Source organism: Nematostella vectensis, chromosome 14 (genome assembly GCF_932526225.1).
Source record: "Nematostella vectensis chromosome 14, jaNemVect1.1, whole genome shotgun sequence".
NCBI lineage: Eukaryota > Metazoa > Cnidaria > Anthozoa > Actiniaria > Edwardsiidae > Nematostella > Nematostella vectensis.
The window spans coordinates 14,103,069-14,125,234 of record NC_064047.1 but is presented as its reverse complement, the minus strand read 5'-3'; the positions used below and the strand labels follow the sequence as shown (position 1 = coordinate 14,125,234).

Genomic DNA, 22,166 nt, shown 5'->3' with positions numbered 1-22,166 from the left:
GGGTGGGGATGTCAACCCTGGGCACCGGTCCGTCGGGGATATTGTATGGTGGTGGTGACCGATCTTCAGCCGTACGTTCAACCGCTTGTTCCTTCATTTTATTAGACTGTTCATGTCTTTAAGCCACTTTTCAAAGGTTTTTTAGATGTGAAGCTGAGAGGCTAGTCCCCTCGAGTTCCCCCTAGGTGGGGTCTAAAGTCTCCCCACCACATTCGTGGACTAGTATCTCACCCATCTTTTTTCGTCATACCGTGGCATGGAGACTAACATTGCTAGAACACCAAGGACAATTGTCGCCGCTCCGGCCACAAACCCAACGGGGTCGAAGCTTCCGTATTCTGAGTCTTCATAGTAATCAGCGTCACAACAGCAGTGTTCAGGCTCCGCATCCGCAGTGTTACTCACATTCACCTCCAGCACCGAACAACCGCCGGCTGTAGCCGCATCGTTTTTAATCTTCACCTCCGTCTTTAATGTCATTTTATCTAGGACCCCATTCGTCTTTAGACCAGAATAGCCCCCAGGCTCCCCCTAGGTGCGACACGTGACAAAGTGATTGACAGGTGGGCTTGGCTATCACGTGACAAAGTGATTGACAGGTTTTTGACAAAGTGATTGACAGGTTTTTTACAAAGTGATTGACAGGTTCTTGACAAAGTGATTGACAGGTTCTCGACAAAGTGATTGACAGGTGGGCTTGGCTATCACGTGACAAAGTGATTGACGGGTGGGCTTGGTCGTGCAAGAGATCTCTGGCAAACTCGCGCATGCGCAGGTCGCGAGGCTTGGCGGAGGTGTGCGGAGACTTTTGCGCCACTTTTGGAATGAAATTTGGGATGATCAAAAAGTTGCGCCAGCTGCGCCAAAATCCTACTACTACTAGTGGCGATTTCAGCTTGTTTTTAGACAAACTAGAAGCTCCGAAGTCGGTATCAAAGGTTTACTGATTATGGCCGCTCTAGTGAAATCGTACAGAAATAAATCAGAAATACTTATTCCTCATAATACGAGGATTTATTTTATGTGTGCTATATGTGTACATGTAAGATTGCGTAAATAAGGGCGAAAGTTGTGTCATCAACTAGTGGCGATTTCAGCTTGTTTTTAGACAAACAAGAAACTCCGAAGTCGGTATTTTTTAGCAATTTCGCGCACTTTTCGAACATTTTGTCGCTTGTTCCGTCTTCGTTGTTGATCATAGTTTTTCTTGTTTGATTTGATACTCGAGATGGTTGGATTTAAATACTTCGATATCGATAAACTAAGCTTTCTTATCAAGTATGCTCACTACTCTACGGCAATCGACGTGTTTATCTATGGAAAGAGGAGGAGGAACGGAGATAAACAGCGACAAAGAGTTGGCTTTAGTTTTAAATTGATGTTTACTAACTTCCCGCGATTTAAGGGAATAATGCATGGTCAAACATAACGCGGACGCTTCAAAACTTTAACGTCCAGGATCCCGAGAACGTGATCATTAAACAGTTTCGGAGTTTAATGATAAAAGACTTAGAATTTTAAGCAGTTTAAGAGTTGAATGATGAATAAAAATCCTCATTGACCTTCATTCAAAATCTTTGCGGCCTATCATCCGATGTCCACGACGTACACTCGATCGTCTGCAATCCTCCATACGACTTTGAAAGCCGTGAACTTAAGTCTTCTCTACAGTTTAAAAAAATACTGAAAGTCGTGGGCTAAGATTGTGCAACCCGTGTCCACGTAAAGAATATCCGTAGACACGGGAAAAAAAATCCGTTTAATATCCGTTTGTTTTTGGCGTTTACACGGAAAACCTAAGTGTACGTTTTCCCACGGACGGTCACTCATGAGATGTCATCCTCCATCTCTTCCTAAGATTTACAAAAAGTAACGACACAGTTGAGGTAATGGACAAAAATAGGGCAAATGTTTTCTTTGTACAATAATGATCGGAAGTCCCGACCCTCACCCTGCTACGGCCCTTCTCGTATTCGTTAGTGTACTCACTTGTCCACGCTACGTCAGAGTAGCCACCAAACACGTATCGGCCCCCAACGCTCACGAGTACGATGTTCGGCGCTTTGCCGTTGCATTTTTCATGGAAGGTCCTGGCAGCCCAGTCATCTCTCTTTGCAGAGAAACATCTGACCCAGCGACTTTTCGGACTCTGCTGCACGGGCTGCAGGAATCCCAAGAGATCTCGGAGGTACTCTGGACCTTTGCCGCTGAGGATGGCAGACTTCTCAAGAACTGCAACGGAATTACACCATCAAGAGATATTATAGATAAAGGCTTGTACTTCATGGTATGTCCATATTGTATCCTTCTCCTCGTATTGAGCGATAACGAATTGGAAAACTAATCTTATGAAATACTTGCCTCGGGATAATCACGAGTATGTCTAGATAAGGAGATAAGTGTAATAAAAAGTAAAAATTTGGGGTAAACATCAATAGAAAAATACTTAAACAGGAGGCAATTCCCTAAAAATAACGGTAGAGGCAAACATGAAAGTTATCAATGTTCTCGACGTCACGTTGGATCTCGGGAACCAATCGTCCACAGAGAAAGCAATCACCCTCCCGACCTCATCAAGAACATTTCAATGCGGGTAAATAAACGTCTCAGCGAGATCTCTTCATCTGCAGAATGCTGAACAGAGCGGTGCCGGGATATCAAGATGTGCTCGACCGCAGTGGATACCAGCACCGCCTGCAGTTCCATGCGCCCAAAGACCCAGCACAGGGCAGAACCGTGGCCGGAAATAACGTGGCTAGATAACACCCTAAAGAACTAACAAATGAAAAATAACGTTGGGAAAATATATCTTCAAATAATCAAGGATTGCTTGAGTCATACGATCTTGATAGGAATCTCCTCAAATTTAGTTATTCCTGCATGCCGAGCATGGGCGCACGAATCAGCGCTCATAACGAGAAATTAATGACGGTGCGTGCCTAACTATAAACGTCATCTATCAGGCCAAAGTCGAGAGTGAGCATAGTAGAAGCACATACATCTGGTTCACAGGTGACACGTTCAAGTCACGCTACAACAACCATACAGCGCCCTTCCGTCACGCTACAACAGCCATACAGCGTCCATCCGTCACGCCACAAAAACCATACACCGTCCTTCCGTCACGCTACAACATCGAAACAGCGTCCTTCCGTCACGCCACAACAACCATACAGCGCCCTTCCGTCACGCTACAACAACGAAACAGCGTCCTTCCGTCACGCTACAACAACCATAAAGCGTCCGTTTGTCACGCTACAACAACCATACAGCGTCCTTCCGTCACGCTACATCAACCATACAGCGTCCTTCCGTCACGCTACAACAACCATACAGCGTCCTTCCGTCAGGCTACAACAATCATACAGCGTCCTTCCGTCACGCTACAACAACCACACAGCGCCCTTCCGTCACGCTACAACAACCATACAGCGTCCTTCCGTCACGCTACAACAACCATACAGCGTCCTTCCGTCACGCTACAACAACCATACAGCGTCCTTCCGTCACGCTACAACAACCATACAGCGTCCTTCCGTCACGCTACAACAACCACACAGCGCCCTTCCGTCACGCTACAACAACCATACAGCGTCCTTCCGTCACGCTACAACAACCATACAGCGTCCTTCCGTCACGCTACAACAACCATACAGCGTCCTTCCGTCACGCTACAACAACCATACAGCGTCCTTCCGTCACGCTACAACAACCATACAGCGTCCTTCCGTCACGCTACATCAACCATACAGCGCCCTTCCGTCACGCTACAACAATCATACAGCGTCCTTCCGTCACGCTACAACAACCACACAGCGCCCTTCCGTCACGCTACAACAACCATACAGCGTCCTTCCGTCACGCTACAACAACCATACAGCGTCCTTCCGTCACGCTACAACAACCATACAGCGTCCTTCCGTCACGCTACAACAACCATACAGCGTCCTTCCGTCACGCTACAACAACCATACAGCGTTTTTCCGTCACGCTACAACAACAACACAGCGCCCTTCCGTCACGCTACAACAACCACACAGCGCCCTTCCGTCACGCTACAACAACCATAACCGTCCTTCCGTCACGCTACAACAACCATACAGCGTCCTCAAGCCACGCTACAACAACCATACAGCGTCCTTCCGTCACGCTACAACAACCATACAGCGTCCTTCCGTCACGCTACAACAACCATACAGCGTCCTTCCGTCACGATACAACAACCATACAGCGTCCTTCCGTCACGCTACAACAACCATACAGCGTCCTTCCGTCACGCTACAAAAACCATACAGCGTCCTTCCGTCACGCTACAACAACCATGCAGCGTCCTTCCGTCACGCTACAACAACCAAACAGCGTCCTTCCGTCACGCTACAACAACCACACAATGTCCATCCGTCACGCTACAACATCGAAACAGCGTCCTTCCGTCACGCTACAACAACCATACAGCGCCCTTCCGTCACGCTACAACAACCACAGAGCGTCCTTCCGTCACGCTACATCAACCACAGTGTCCATTCGTCACGCTACAACATCGAAACAGCGTCCTTCCGTCACGCTACAACAACCACACAGAGCACTTCCGTCACGCTACAACAACCACACAGCGCCCTTCCGTCACGCTACAACACCACACAGCGCCCTTCCGTCACGCTACAACAACCATACAGCGTCGTTCCGCCACGAAAGCAAACGTCACACAACAGAGCTAAGTAAACACATCTAATCCCTAAATCTGAAGAACAATTCACTATGCATTGAAACATTATAGCCCTGGGTTATATACATTCGTTTGAAAAAAGGTTGTCCTCAATAGGCTTCGCGACTACGCGACAAGCCCGCATGTAAGCATGGGTAAAAAGCACTGAAGCACCTAGCTGCATATATTAGCCAACGTATAACTTCAGTCTTATGCAGCTAGGCGCTTACCCGTGCTTACATGCGGGCTTGTCGCGAAGCCGGTTGAGGACAACCTTTTGTCAATCGACTGTATATACAAAGCGCTGCAATCTATGACTTACCAAGAAATATCTTATCATTTGTAAGTACACGTGCTGTAGGCACCTTAACAAACGAAACGAGCTGACAGGCGTATGCTGACACGCAAGGGAGTCGACTTTAGCCAACGCCTTGAAAACTTAATACAAAATTAGTCTAGCACCGGTGCACGCGGCCATACTTGAGAAGAGTTCTCTTTCTCTCTCCAAACAGGCCTTTAGTGTGTTATTTACAGGCTGTGTAAATCACTTTTGCAGACAATATTACGGCTTGAGAGGGGGCCGAAGAAAGACTGGAAATAGCCTGTAAATTGTCTGTAAATTGTCTACAAGCCTGTGCGATGCAACTAAAGCTACCCATCGCCTAGATTTACAGACTATTTCCAGGCTATTTCAAGAGTATTTCCAGGCTTTTTTCAGGGTTCTCTGGGTCCCGTTTTAGCGCATACTCTGGGTATCCTTTCTTCGAATACAGATTATTTCCAGTTAATTTACAGACTATTCAAAGACTTGCCGTAATCGTGAAAAGACTCTATACAATCTTCATACTATTTACAGACAAATCGTCTTTGATAAAGAACCAAAAAACTCCTCATCCACGCCTAAAGGAACACCATCCTCTTCATCCATTGTAGGTACAGTACCGCTTTCGAAAATATGCACATGTGTTCGCGAAATTGTTCTCGAACATTGCGAACAACGCAATAGCAGCTGTTGCTGTTACAGCGGATTACAGTTATTTATAATCAGGACACAATTGTATTAGAGAATTTACCTGTATGCTCATCAACTGAGATCTTCTTTGAAAAGGAACCCCAATACTCATCATCCACTACAAGACGAACTTGACCCTCTGTACAAGGCTGCTGATCCACGGGTTTCTCTGCTAGACTCCATAGCTGGGATAGCACTTCATTCCTGATGGACAAGACATCCACATCATTTGCTTCCCTGCACATTCTCTCAGCAAACTCCAAACTGCTACGAGCACTTGCAAGTCTCATGGATAGATTCTCTCTCTGGGCAGTCAGCTGCTTCTCTTGCTTCTGACAAGCTGACTCGATCTCCCCTCTAAGATCTGATCGCATCTTCTCAAGAGCCCCTATCTGCTTATCAATAAACTGATCCAGATCCCTTCTGGCCGCACGTTTATTTTCGTCCAGATGTTGTTGAGTCTCTTTAACCAATGCCATCGCCTGTTCAATATCGGTGATTTTTGATGCAACTTTTTTTGCACTTCCCAATATTTCTTCTTTCTCTCCAGCGATAACATCACTTGTGAAAAGGTAGTCATGATTTTTATGATCAACAACGGTGCAGTCCCGGCAAATTACTTCCTTACAAGATTCGCAAAACAGTTTCAGCTTTTTACCCTTATGTTTAGTGCAGAAGGAAGTTTTGCTCTTCGAAAGTAACTTTCCGCTTTTGATCTCATCAAGACTGAGGAGAGTGTGGTGTTGTAGTAGTCGTAATCTCTTATGAGCCGAGATACACTGCTCACAGACAAAGTGATCGCATTCGTTACATCTCCCTTGGGCAGGCTCACCACTATCACACGATTCACAAGCTGGTTTCTTCTTTGAGTCTTCAGATGTCAACAAAGGAAGAACAGAGATAATACTGTTGATCATGAAATTCACCTTCAAACTCGGAACATCTGCTGGGGAAATCTAAGAGAGAAAAAATATGTTAATGGAGTTTGCATACTACCGATTTAAAACCGGGGGGGGGGGGGGGGGGAGGGCCCCGTTTAGATAGATGTATTAGGGTTTAATATTGGGCTAATAACTAATTCTTTTTTTTGGGAACATTTTTATACGCATTAACTATGTAAACAATGGAGCCAATTTACTTGTGAGAAGTATTTAATATTAGAGTGATTCATATATAATTAGTTGAAATGCACTTGTCGTTTAAATTTATTTGTTTCATGCAAAACAATGCAAAGCAAAGAGTTTGTTACACAAAGTTGTTCTAGGGTTTATTAAGTAATAGATGTATTTTTGATATGCTCTCTTGATATGACAGATTACCTGGAATTCCGCCTTACAGAGGGGGCACACAAGTTTTCCTCTCCCTTCAGAGTGCACTGCCAGCTCTTCCAGGCAGTGCCGACAAAATGAGTGGAAGCAAGGGAGCACTCTAGGATCGTTGAAGTGCTCTATACATATAGAGCACGTCACCTCATCCTCGAGGCGCCTGCTGGCGGATGTTGCCATTTCTTCAAGAAAAAAACTAGAAAAGCATAAGAAAATGGTTATTCCATTGCTACTCATATCAGCCTTAAAAACACTATCAATATCCCTGAGAATTCTCTTATTTCTGTGATGATATACATAAAAAACTATGAATTATCAGCGCTGGAGAAGTTGCAGTCCAAAGCAGTTTTGGGGTAGGTATTAAATGTTTATTTTATTGTATTATTTTCGCGATTTTGGTGCAAGAAAATCAAACAAAAAAATTGGAATTAAAATGTGCTTTCATGTTCAGAACTGTAACAAACTGTAACAGAAACATGCGTGAGCTTATTAAATTTTATCGCATCCCAATTTTCATGAAACTTAACTTTCGCGTCACTTTTTTTTCACGAAATTGTTAAAACCGCAAGATTAAAGTGACGCGAAGATAAAGAAGAATAAGGTATACTATACCAATTCTGCAACTGTTGGACATATATTCTACCTTATGACTAGGTGAAGCGAAGATATTTAGTTTATTTCCGAGTGGTGGAAACAATATATTTTACGAGTGAGCGCAGTGAACGATCTTGTTGACAATTTTCAGCACCGGGGGGGGGGGGGGGGGGGGGGGTAGAGGAGGGGGGAAGAGGAGGGTGTAACACACATTAGGGACCTTCCCTAATGAGTTGAATCACCCTAAATGGGAGGAGAAAAGCTGTCCTTCAACCAGTGGAATGTTTGGTAATTAACATGTCTTTCTCTCGCCGAGTGTCACAAACTGTGCGCGAAAATAAGGCATCACGGATTTTGTGTATTTGTCAGTTTATTGGTTATGAACCCAACACTTTTAGAATACACTAACTAGAGGTCTATCACAAATCATGCATTCCGATTGGCTGAGCTACTAATGGTCTATTAGTGATAGACGATGAGTAAAGAAATTCTCTGGAAAAAGGCGGCTGAATCGCGATTTGACGAAGTTAGCGGCGACTTAAGGGACGTCCCTGCTCCAATAAACTATAAAGCAAGTCAGAAGAAAAAGTTCCAAGAAAAGGTAGAACTGGAAGACACAAATGCACACGCCAATCAATCGGGGCAAATGACAGTCGAATTTGCCATTTCGTGCATGATGTATTCCTACTAGCCAACTAGCCCGACTTTACGCTCAAATGAGCGTCTAGTTTACAATAAGTTTACATTATGCAGAATGGAAGCCAATCAGAGTTTATTTATCCAAGAAAAGAAATAAAGAAAAGCTTAATCGCTGTCTCCAAGTATTTAATGCTTCGGTTCGGCAAAAGAATGGCAAATACAATGGTTTATTTGAAAGAAACCTAAACCGTGCTGTCTAAATCGGCCTTAATTAAGCTGCTTAGTGAGGCGGCACCGAGCTTGGCTAGTCAGTAAAGGCTGACTTCGACAGCACGATTCAGTCGCATGCGACCTGTCTACGACATGTCTTAGCCCTGAATAAACACTACGACTTTTTCAGTCGAGCATCGTAGCCGAGTCGTAGGTTGATTTACACTTTACGACTCGAGTTGTAGATGTGTTGCGGGCAGTCGCATACGACTAAATCGTGCTGTTTAGATCAGCCTTAATAAATCAAGTATAGGTTGCCAATTAGACATGCGAAATACAAGTCTTTGGGAAAAAAGTAGGTTAAACATAATCATTTCGAATTCCTCGAATGTTTCGTAAATCGAATCGAAAGCGGAAGTGAAACTCATTTCACGTCACCTCTTCAGCTTTAACACGCCGAAGACAAGTGAATAGATCCACTTTTAGACGCCTTACAAATAAAGGAACAGCTAATAGCTAATATAGGGTGGAAAACGCGATATAAATACCTGTTTCTTGTCGAAATCTTCTCAGACGAATCTCAACTTACAATGGAAGCGTCTGATCAACCCTTCGGGAAAGACGCAAAGGAATCTAGACCCTAGTCCCCCACGCAGTCAGTCAGACCGCCCCCTGTCACGCAAGTCGAGCTCAGCAGTCACATGCGGAACCAAACAAAACAGAAGCAAACAGCGGTGACTTTGATCGCGAAGAATTCTGCATCTCAGATAAGGCTCAATATTTTCTAGTCTTCCTAGACTCGATTATTTAGCTCAGTTGAAATTGGACTCAGGCGCATTACGAGACACAGATCCCCCAGAGGTCAGAGCGGTCGCGTGATGCTTGAACAGGCCCTACACAAGCCCCTTGAGCCTGAATTATTCTATTTTCTAATACTATATGGTTGCCAGGGCGCTAAGACAAGCATCTGTCTATGGTTGCCAAGGCGCTAAAAAGACGAGCATTAAGGGATATGGTTGCCAGGTGCTCATTATTAATAAGTGAACCTTTTGAGTCTTTATTGAAAATACCATCGGATTTTTATATCAAAGACGGTCCCTCTGTTTAATCACCGCCATTTCCCTTTTTTTTGCGGTTCTACATCCGCTTGGACATGAAAGCGCAGCGTTTCTGAATATATTTTGAAGTTTTATCTGTAGATAGCACAAATCAAACTCAAATAAAGGGGAAGCTTTTGAGCCATTGCATTAAGTGGCAGCGTGATTGGCCTTCTCTAACATGAACCTTAATATCTTCAAGGTGTTCAACTTCTTAAACAAGAGATGTGAGCGTGCCCTTCTCATGAGACGCAACCCCCGTGAGGTGACCTGGACTGTTCTGTATCGCCGCATGCACAAGAAAGGCACCCAGGAGGAAGTGTCCAAGAAGCGCACCCGCCGTAATATCAAGTTCCAGAGGTCTGTACAGGGTGCGTCTCTTGACAACATCCTCGCCAAGAGAAACCAGAAGCCTGAGGTCCGCAAGGCGCAGAGAGAGCAAGCTATCAGGTGACTAGGTTAACCATGTTTACCCATGTTTAAGGCATATTTTGCTGTGAACTTAACTTACTATGTGTTCTTATCACATCTTATAAATGGAAGATGGAAGATGTATAGCTGATACTGATATTAATAACACAAATTCAATAGAACCTCAGGAAAACAATAGGCAAAACTTGTGTACCAAACAATTTTTTTTCTTTTATATAGCAATTTAAAGGTATAGCTTTAGAAATATGTTAAACTCTAATTAATGCTGTAATCAGCTCAATAAGAAAACAGGAAAACAGTCTTTAAAGTTAAAATTGAATTTCTTCCAGGAAAAAAATTAAAAAAAAGCTTTTAAGCTTCAATAATGCTCTACTCTGTCGATACAAATATTTCACTCAATGTTTAAATTCCAAAGTGTGTGCATTTTGTCATGTTTTAAAGAATGCAATGCATTATGGGCTAAGGTCATGCTTTTGGACAGTGTTCTTTGTAAATATAGACCAGAAATAGTTCGAATAGCACACGTTCACAGCTAGGCCAATTCTACTGTTTTCTTTTGGATTTCGATTGTAAGGGATATCTCCGTTCTGATGACATGCACGCTTTTTCTAGCACTTTATTAAACACATAAAACAAAGATGCAAAGTGTAATGTTTTCGGGACTAAAACATCACGAAGAAATAGACAGCTCGTTGAACACAACAACTGAACTCCATTTATTTCTGAACAACCCCCGACATGCCCACGAGGCATTCCAAATATGGTGTACAACACAGGGAGCCCATCCGAATATATTACATCTCCCCGTTCCTGGAATGAACTAGCTACAAACATGTAAACAATGTCAATGACTAGAGAGCTAAATACATCTAATAGTCTCTTTACAAGTCCAGACGTACTACAGGTTTAGGGGTACGCCTTGGGTAACGCCTCACAGGTGTAGATGCCACGTCAGGTGGTGACTCAGTTGTACATGTAGGAACAACAGTCTCTGAAGATTTAGGTGAGACTTCAGGTAGAGGGGTAACCTCAGGCTCAGGAAGAATGGGTTTAGAGGACACTACTGGAGTAGAGGGCAAAACAAAGCCACTCCCAGTCATAGCTGTAGCTGTAGTTGGTGGGGGTGTGTGCTCCGCATCACCAGCTGCTAGAAGGTGATCAACATGTACATGACACATTCGTCCTCCAATACGTATCTGGTATGCTAGGGGACCGATTCTCAAGATCACTGTTCCTTTATCCCACTTGTGTTTTCCTCTGAAGTTACGAACTAAAACAATGTCTCCTGGAAGAAACTCACGAGTTTTTGTTCGGCCACCATCATGCTGTTGCTTTTCCTTCATCTGACGCTCCTCAACATGCTGGGCCAGATTGGGCTGAAGCAATGCCAAACGTGTGCGAGGCTTACGCTTCAAGAACAACTCAGCAGGTGTCTGCCCAGTAACCATATGGGGCGTGTTCCTGTACGAAAACAGAAAACTTGACAGCCGTTGCTGTAGCGATTTCCCCTGATCAAACTTGCTGGTAAGTAACGCCTGCTTGAGAGTTTGAACATATTTCTCCGCCTCCCCGTTAGAAGCGGGATGATAGCGAGGGACCCGTGTATGCCGTATTCCATTACTTTTCATAAACATGTCCTTTGCCGTTACAGGTAGGTCATCCACATAACTGAAATGATAAATTTCAGTTTCCTCTGAAACTCTAGGCTTATCAACAGGAAGTCTGGACAGCCCATCCGCATTGCTGTGATCGACACCTTTACGGTAAACGACATCATACTGGTGGGATGCTAAAATTAAAGCCCACCTCTGAAGACGAGCCGCAGCTAGTGTGGGAATTGCCGACTTTGGCCCTAAGATTGTTAGGAGTGGTTTATGGTCGGTCTCCAGAATAAATCGTCGCCCATATAAAAACTGGTGGAACTTTTTAACTCCGTAAATAATGGACAGGGCTTCCTTCTCTAGCTGGGCATAATTCTTTTCACTACCAGTGAGGGTTCTTGAGGCAAAAGCAATGGGGCGCTCCTCGCCTCCTGGCATAACGTGTGAAATAACGGCTCCAATGCCATAGGGTGATGCATCACAAGCCAATTTAATTGGAAGATTGACGTCATAATGAGTTAGGACTTTCGCTGATTGCAGGAGCTCTTTTGCAGAGGTGAAGGCTTGCTCGCATTCTGGCAGCCATGACCACTCAACCCCGTCCCGCAGGAGGTTGTTTAACGGGTGCAGCAATGTTGACAAGTTCGGGAGAAATTTTCCGTAGTACTGTAACATACCCAGAAAAGATCTCAACTCGGTAACATTAGTTGGCGCAGGAGCATCCAGAACAGCCCGAACTTTCTCTGGTGAAGGGTGGACACCCTCGGCATCAATGACATGACCGAGAAAACCGACCCTGTCCTCCAGGAAACTGCATTTCGACAACTTGAGAGAAATTCCGTATTTCTCAAGTCTTTCCAGCACCGCCTCTAATCTTGCTTTGTGTTCCTGGTCATTCCTTCCAGTGATCAAAATATCGTCGATATAGCAAACAACACCATCAATGCCCTTGAGAATGGTGTCAATAGTAGATTGAAATACAGCAGGTGCGCTTGCGACACCACAAGGCAAACGATTATACTGATAGAGCCCTTTACAGGTGTTGACAGTGAGGAACTTCTTGGACTCCTCACCAAGAGGCAGTTGCTGATATGCATGCTTGAGGTCAAGTTTAGAAAACTTGGTACCACCTGCCAGAGCACTGAGCAAATCTTGAGGGTTAGGCAGAGGGTATTGGTCGACGTCCAAAACTGGATTCACCGTAACTTTGTAGTCTCCACACAAACGAACACCACCATCTGCCTTAGGGACGACCACTAACGGGGCAGCCCACTCACTATGGGACACTTTTGTCACGATCCCCTCCTTTTCCATGCGATCCAACTCTGCTTCAACTGCTGGCTTTAGGGCATACGGCACGGGGCGAGCCTTATGAAACCTAGGCGTGGCCTCAGGTTGCACATTGATTCTTGCTTGAAACTCCTTGATTTTGCCCAGGCCCGTACCGAAAACACCCTTGAACCGTGCAGTCAGTTCATGAACTAAATCAGAAGAAGAAACACTAAAAAGGTGCTCCCAGTTCAGCTTAACAACACTGAGCCAATTACGACCCAGAATAGCTGGTTTGCTCTCAACTTTTGCCACAATCAGAGGCAACTTGGCACTTTGACCCTCGTACTCAACTAGAACTTCGGTTTCACCAATTAAAGGTAACACTGTTCCAGAATAAGTCTTTAATGAGGTACTTGCATTCTTGAGTTTCAAATGTCCAAAATTCTCTTTGAACAACTTTTCAGGGATGACTGTGCGTGCAGCTCCCGTATCAACTTCCATTGGAATTTCCTTTCCGTTAACAGTGATAGTTACTGTCACTGCTTTGCTGCTGGGTTCACGAGTTGAAAAGAACCCCAATGACTCATCTTCTTGGTCATTGTCCACTGAAACTTCAACATACTTGGTTTCCTTGCACTCCTTGGACTGACAGACTCTCTTTAGGTGACCCACTTTGCCACAATTATCACACTTATACTTCTTGTATTTACAGGATTTACCATCATGTTCAGCACTGCCACAACGATGACATGCTGTTTTGGGCTTTCCTCCCTTGTTCTGTGTGAATTTCTTGTGTTTCTGTGGCTTTTTTCCAAGCTGATGAACTTCTTCAACGCAGCCCGATCCGGACGATCCAGAGCCCTTCAATTCCGACGACTTCGATTCCGCCATTTCCATCGACTGAGCGATCTCCAAAGCCTTCGCAAACGTCAAGGTTTTCTCGGTTAAAAGTTTCCGTTGAATCGCTTCCTGGCGTAGACCACATACAAAACGGTCTCTCAAAGCTTCATCTTGGAAAGTTCCGAACTCACAGTGAGTTGAAAGCTTCTTTAGTTGGGCGCCAAAGTCCGCAACTGTTTCGGAGTCGTGACGAAACCGGTTATGAAAATTGAATCGCTCGGCAATAACCAAGGGTTTCGGATGCAAATGGCCACTCAAGATATCCACAAGATCTTTATATGTCTTGGTGTCAGGTTTTTCCGGAGTCAAAAGATTCCTCAACAGTCCGTACGTTTCAGGACCTATTGCAGTGAGCAAGACAGCTACCTCGTTCTCCTTTCGCACGCCATTCGCCTTCATGAAGTTTTCAAGCCGCTCAATGTAAGCTTCAAACGACTCTTTTTGCCGGTCGAACTCTCTTAGTTGACCGATGACACTCATGGTGTTCCACAGATCCGGTTCTCGTCGCCAGATGTAATGTTTTCGGGACTAAAACATCACGAAGAAATAGACAGCTCGTTGAACACAACAACTGAACTCCATTTATTTCTGAACAGCCCCCGACATGCCCACGAGGCATTCCAAATATGGTGTACAACACAGGGAGCCCATCCGAATATATTACACAAAGGAATAAGCAAAAACATACCTTGATCAGGCTATTTTAGGAGCAATAATTGGGAACATGCTTGTGTTGTATCGTGATTGTGTACGGAGCCATGCGGTGTCTAGCTACATAGTATCTTATTTCAGTATCTCAAGTTAATGCTTTTGGGGCAAAACTATCTACTCTACACTGATTGTCTATCTTTGTGTTTGTTTGGAGACCCAGCATTTCTGTGATGTCTTATTCATACTGGTTGAGACAAGTCTATGATAAAATTTAATCCAACTGAGAAATGTAGGTTTTAGGTTGTTTATTTGATTGTGTATGCTTTTATTATATTGCTGATTCTGCTTGTTATTGCTTACAGGGCAGCTAAAGAGAAGCTGAGAGCAAAGGCAGCTACTAAGAAGGTAACTACAGGGGTCATTTGTGTCACATGTGCTATGTACCCCTTGTATACACCATGTGCCCACACCCTAATCTGTGTACCCTGCATACTCCACCCAGTTATGCACCCTTCACGCCGACCCCACGATGTGTACCCTCTATACACCTATTTCAAATGTGTGGTAACCTGCGGTGGTTCATGGGAAACGCATAGATGACTGAATATTGTATCTGAACGCCATGTGAGTTTTCATGATAAAGTAAACAAGAATTCTACAGCTTTTGAAACCTCAATTTTCATTTTATTTATGTTTCTTTGCATATTTACTTGATACCCAGGAAGCACTGTGGGTTACAATACACAGATTCTCCTAGTGCAACCTTATTTGAAATAGGTGTACACCACCCAGCTTTACACCCTTCATAAACCCGACAATATGTACCTTGTAGACATCCACAACTTTGCACCCTTTGCCAACACCCAAATCTGTGTACTCTGTATACACCCCATAGCTTTGCACCCTTGGTACACACCCAAATCTGTCTAATCTGTATACACCCTATAGCTTTGCACCCTTGGTACACACCCAAATCTGTCTACCCTGTATACACACCATAGCTTTGCACCCTTGGTACACACCCAAATCTGTCTACCCTGTATACACCCCATAACTTTGCACCCTTGGTACACACCCAAATCTGTCTACCCAGTATACACCCCATAGCTTTGCACCCTTGGTACACACATAAATCTGTCTACCCAGTATACACCCCATAGCTTTGCACCCTTGGTACACACCCAAATCTGTCTACCCTGTATACACCTTATAGCTTTGCACCCTTGGTACACACCCAAATCTGTCTACCCTGTATACACACCATAGCTTTGCACCCTTGGTACACACCCAAATCTGTCTACCCTGTATACACCCCATAACTTTGCACCCTTGGTACACACCCAAATCTGTCTACCCAGTATACACCCCATAGCTTTGCACCCTTGGTACACACATAAATCTGTCTACCCAGTATACACCCCATAGCTTTGCACCCTTGGTACACACCCAAATCTGTCTACCCTGTATACACCCCATAGCTTTGCACCCTTGGTACACACCCAAATCTGTCTACCCAGTATACACCCCATAGCTTTGCACCCTTGGTACACACCCAAATCTGTCTACCCTGTATACACCCCATAGCTTTGCACCCTTGGTACACACCCAAATCTGTCTACCCTGTATACACCCCATAGCTTTGCACCCTTGGTACACACCCAAATCTGTCTACCCAGTATACACCCCATAGCTTTGCACCCTTGGTACACACCCAAATCTGTCTACCCAGTATACACCCCATAGCTTTGCACCCTTGGTACACACCCAAATCTGTCTACCCTGTATACAGCCCATATCTTTGCACCCTTGGTACACACCCAAATCTGTCTACCCTGTATACACCCCATAGCTTTGCACCCTTGGTACACACCCAAATCTGTCTACCCAGTATACACCCCATAGCTTTGCACCCTTGGTACACACCCAAATCTGTCTACCCTGTATACACCCCATAGCTTTGCACCCTTGGTACACACCCAAATCTGTGAACCCTGTATACACCCCATAGCTTTGCACCCTTGGTACACACCCAAATCTGTTTACCCAGTATACACCCCATAGCTTTGCACCCTTGGTACATACCCAAATCTGTCTACCCAGTATACACCCCATAGCTTTGCACACTTGGTACACACCCAAATCTGTCTATACTGTATACACCCCATAGCTTTGCACCCTTGGTACACACCCAAATCTGTGTACCCTGTATACACCCCATAGCTTTGCACCCTTGGTACACACCGAAATATGTCTACCCGGTATACACACATAGCTTTGCACCCTTGTTACACACCCAAATCTGTCTACCCTGTATACACCCCATAGCTTTGCACCCTTGGTACACACCCAAATCTGTCCATCATGTATACACCCCATTGCTTTGCAACCTTGGTACACACCCAAATCTGTCTACCCTGTATACATCCCATAGCTTTGCACCCTTGGTACACACCCAAATCTGTCTATCATGTATACACCCCATAGCTTTGCACCCTTGGTACACACCCAAATCTGTCTACTCTGTATACACCCCATAGCTTTGCACCCTTGGTACACACCCAAATCTGTTTACCCTGTATACACCCCATAGTTTTGCACCCTTGGTACACACCCAAATCTGTCTACCAAGTATACACACCTAGCTTTGCACCCTTGGTACACACCCAAATCTGTCTACCCAGTATACACCCCATAGCTTTGCACCCTTGGTACACACCCAAATCTGTCTACCCTGTATACAGCCCATATCTTTGCACCCTTGGTACACACCCAAATCTGTCTACCCTGTATACACCCCATAGCTTTGCACCCTTGGTACACACCCAAATCTGTCTACCCAGTATACACCCCATAGCTTTGCACCCTTGGTACACACCCAAATCTGTCTACCCTGTATACACCCCATAGCTTTGCACCCTTGGTACACACCGAAATTTGTCTACCTTGTATACACCCCATAGCTTTGCACCCTTGGTACACACCCAAATCTGTTTACTCAGTATACACCCCATAGCTTTGCACCCTTGGTACATACCCAAATCTGTCTACCCAGTATACACCCCATAGCTTTGCACACTTGGTACACACCCAAATCTGTCTATACTGTATACACCCCATAGCTTTGCACCCTTGGTACACACCCAAATCTGTGTACCCTGTATACACCCCATAGCTTTGCACCCTTGGTACACACCGAAATCTGTCTACCCGGTATACACACATAGCTTTGCACCCTTGTTACACACCCAAATCTGTCTACCCTGTATACACCCCATAGCTTTGCACCCTTGGTACACACCCAAATCTGTCCATCATGTATACACCCCATTGCTTTGCAACCTTGGTACACACCCAAATCTGTCTACCCTGTATACACCCCATAGCTTTGCACCCTTGGTACACACCCAAATCTGTCTATCATGTATACACCCCATAGCTTTGCACCCTTGGTACACACCCAAATCTGTCTACTCTGTATACACCCCATAGCTTTGCACCCTTGGTACACACCCAAATCTGTCTACCCAGTATACACCCCATAGCTTTGCACCCTTGGTACACACCCAAATCTGTCTACCCTGTATACACCCCATAGCTTTGCCCCCTTGGTACACACCCAAATCTGTCTACCCTGTATACACCCCATAGCTTTGCACCCTTGGTACACACCCAAATCTGTCTACCCAGTATACACCCCATAGCTTTGCACCCTTGGTACACACCCAAATCTGTCTACCCAGTATACACCCCATAGCTTTGCACCCTTGGTACACACCCAAATCTGTCTACCCTGTATACAGCCCATATCTTTGCACCCTTGGTACACACCCAAATCTGTCTACCCTGTATACACCCCATAGCTTTGCACCCTTGGTACACACCCAAATCTGTCTACCCAGTATACACCCCATAGCTTTGCACCCTTGGTACACACCCAAATCTGTCTACCCTGTATACACCCCATAGCTTTGCACCCTTGGTACACACCCAAATCTGTGTACCCTGTATACACCCCATAGCTTTGCACCCTTGGTACACACCCAAATCTGTTTACCCAGTATACACCCCATAGCTTTGCACCCTTGGTACATACCCAAATCTGTCTACCCAGTATACACCCCATAGCTTTGCACACTTGGTACACACCCAAATCTGTCTACCCAGTATACACCCCATAGCTTTGCACCCTTGGTACACACCCAAATCTGTCTACCCTGTATACACCCCATAGCTTTGCACCCTTGGTACACACCCAAATCTGTCTACCCTGTATACACCCCATAGCTTTGCACCCTTGGTACACACCCAAATCTGTCTACCCAGTATACACCCCATAGCTTTGCACCCTTGGTACACACCCAAATCTGTCTACCCAGTATACACCCCATAGCTTTGCACCCTTGGTACACACCCAAATCTGTCTACCCTGTATACAGCCCATATCTTTGCACCCTTGGTACACACCCAAATCTGTCTACCCTGTATACACCCCATAGCTTTGCACCCTTGGTACACACCCAAATCTGTCTACCCAGTATACACCCCATAGCTTTGCACCCTTGGTACACACCCAAATCTGTCTACCCTGTATACACCCCATAGCTTTGCACCCTTGGTACACACCCAAATCTGTGTACCCTGTATACACCCCATAGCTTTGCACCCTTGGTACACACCCAAATCTGTTTACCCAGTATACACCCCATAGCTTTGCACCCTTGGTACATACCCAAATCTGTCTACCCAGTATACACCCCATAGCTTTGCACACTTGGTACACACCCAAATCTGTCTATACTGTATACACCCCATAGCTTTGCACCCTTGGTACACACCCAAATCTGTGTACCCTGTATACACCCCATAGCTTTGCACCCTTGGTACACACCGAAATATGTCTACCCGGTATACACACATAGCTTTGCACCCTTGTTACACACCCAAATCTGTCTACCCTGTATACACCCCATAGCTTTGCACCCTTGGTACACACCCAAATCTGTCCATCATGTATACACCCCATTGCTTTGCAACCTTGGTACACACCCAAATCTGTCTACCCTGTATACATCCCATAGCTTTGCACCCTTGGTACACACCCAAATCTGTCTATCATGTATACACCCCATAGCTTTGCACCCTTGGTACACACCCAAATCTGTCTACTCTGTATACACCCCATAGCTTTGCACCCTTGGTACACACCCAAATCTGTTTACCCTGTATACACCCCATAGTTTTGCACCCTTGGTACACACCCAAATCTGTCTACCAAGTATACACACCTAGCTTTGCACCCTTGGTACACACCCAAATCTGTCTACCCAGTATACACCCCATAGCTTTGCACCCTTGGTACACACCCAAATCTGTCTACCCTGTATACAGCCCATATCTTTGCACCCTTGGTACACACCCAAATCTGTCTACCCTGTATACACCCCATAGCTTTGCACCCTTGGTACACACCCAAATCTGTCTACCCAGTATACACCCCATAGCTTTGCACCCTTGGTACACACCCAAATCTGTCTACCCTGTATACACCCCATAGCTTTGCACCCTTGGTACACACCCAAATTTGTCTACCTTGTATACACCCCATAGCTTTGCACCCTTGGTACACACCCAAATCTGTTTACTCAGTATACACCCCATAGCTTTGCACCCTTGGTACATACCCAAATCTGTCTACCCAGTATACACCCCATAGCTTTGCACACTTGGTACACACCCAAATCTGTCTATACTGTATACACCCCATAGCTTTGCACCCTTGGTACACACCCAAATCTGTGTACCCTGTATACACCCCATAGCTTTGCACCCTTGGTACACACCGAAATCTGTCTACCCGGTATACACACATAGCTTTGCACCCTTGTTACACACCCAAATCTGTCTACCCTGTATACACCCCATAGCTTTGCACCCTTGGTACACACCCAAATCTGTCCATCATGTATACACCCCATTGCTTTGCAACCTTGGTACACACCCAAATCTGTCTACCCTGTATACACCCCATAGCTTTGCACCCTTGGTACACACCCAAATCTATCTATCATGTATACACCCCATAGCTTTGCACCCTTGGTACACACATAAATCTGTCTACCCAGTATACACCCCATAGCTTTGCACCCTTGGTACACACCCAAATCTGTCTACCCTGTATACACCCCATAGCTTTGCACCCTTGGTACACACCCAAATCTGTCTACCCAGTATACACCCCATAGCTTTGCACCCTTGGTACACACCCAAATCTGTCTACCCTGTATACACCCCATAGCTTTGCACCCTTGGTACACACCCAAATCTGTCTACCCTGTATACACCCCATAGCTTTGCACCCTTGGTACACACCCAAATCTGTCTACCCAGTATACACCCCATAGCTTTGCACCCTTGGTACACACCCAAATCTGTCTACCCAGTATACACCCCATAGATTTGCACCCTTGGTACACACCCAAATCTGTCTACCCTGTATACAGCCCATATCTTTGCACCCTTGGTACACACCCAAATCTGTCTACCCTGTATACACCCCATAGCTTTGCACCCTTGGTACACACCCAAATCTGTCTACCCAGTATACACCCCATAGCTTTGCACCCTTGGTACACACCCAAATCTGTCTACCCTGTATACACCCCATAGCTTTGCACCCTTGGTACACACCCAAATCTGTGTACCCTGTATACACCCCATAGCTTTGCACCCTTGGTACACACCCAAATCTGTTTACCCAGTATACACCCCATAGCTTTGCACCCTTGGTACATACCCAAATCTGTCTACCCAGTATACACCCCATAGCTTTGCACACTTGGTACACACCCAAATCTGTCTATACTGTATACACCCCATAGCTTTGCACCCTTGGTACACACCCAAATCTGTGTACCCTGTATACACCCCATAGCTTTTCACCCTTGGTACACACCGAAATATGTCTACCCGGTATACACACATAGCTTTGCACCCTTGTTACACACCCAAATCTGTCTACCCTGTATACACCCCATAGCTTTGCACCCTTGGTACACACCCAAATCTGTCCATCATGTATACACCCCATTGCTTTGCAACCTTGGTACACACCCAAATCTGTCTACCCTGTATACATCCCATAGCTTTGCACCCTTGGTACACACCCAAATCTGTCTATCATGTATACACCCCATAGCTTTGCACCCTTGGTACACACCCAAATCTGTCTACTCTGTATACACCCCATAGCTTTGCACCCTTGGTACACACCCAAATCTGTTTACCCTGTATACACCCCATAGTTTTGCACCCTTTGTACACACCCAAATCTGTCTACCAAGTATACACACATAGCTTTGCACCCTTGGTACACACCCAAATCTGTCTACCCAGTATACACCCCATAGCTTTGCACCCTTGGTACACACCCAAATCTGTCTACCCTGTATACACCCCATAGCTTTGCACCCTTGGTACACACCCAAATTTGTCTACCTTGTATACACCCCATAGCTTTGCACCCTTGGTACACACCCAAATCTGTTTACTCAGTATACACCCCATAGCTTTGCACCCTTGGTACACACCCAAATCTGTCTACCCTGTATACATCCCATAGATTTGCACCCTTGGTACACACCCAAATTTGTCTACCTTTATACACCCCATAGCTTTGCACCCTTGGTACACACCCAAATCTGTCTACCCTGTATACACCCCATAGCTTTG

General features: G+C 45.2%; 3 protein-coding genes across 3 annotated transcripts in view; 1 reads left to right on the top strand and 2 right to left on the bottom strand.

The window, feature by feature from the left end:
* The window catches only part of LOC5503660 (tripartite motif-containing protein 45), a 78,972-nt gene that overhangs the window by 18,839 nt on the left and 37,967 nt on the right, over window positions 1–22,166 (bottom strand). The window contains exons 2-4 of the mRNA XM_048722053.1: window positions 7,037–7,224; window positions 5,779–6,673; window positions 1,990–2,232 (exon numbers count right to left, since the gene is read on the bottom strand). Coding sequence (XP_048578010.1) covers window positions 1,990–2,232; window positions 5,779–6,673; window positions 7,037–7,224 — 1,326 coding nt within the window. The remainder of the gene's footprint in view (window positions 1–1,989; window positions 2,233–5,778; window positions 6,674–7,036; window positions 7,225–22,166) is intronic.
* The window catches only part of LOC116615461 (von Willebrand factor D and EGF domain-containing protein), an 81,274-nt gene that overhangs the window by 34,368 nt on the left and 24,740 nt on the right, over window positions 1–22,166 (bottom strand). The gene's annotated exons all lie outside the window — the stretch shown is intronic.
* On the top strand, window positions 9,410–10,340 carry LOC5503661 (60S ribosomal protein L24). The gene is made up of 2 exons (XM_001624603.3): window positions 9,410–9,508; window positions 9,785–10,340. The coding sequence occupies exons 1-2, from the start codon at window positions 9,425–9,427 to the stop codon at window positions 10,034–10,036; spliced, it is 336 nt and encodes a 111-aa protein (XP_001624653.2). The 5' UTR covers window positions 9,410–9,424; the 3' UTR covers window positions 10,037–10,340.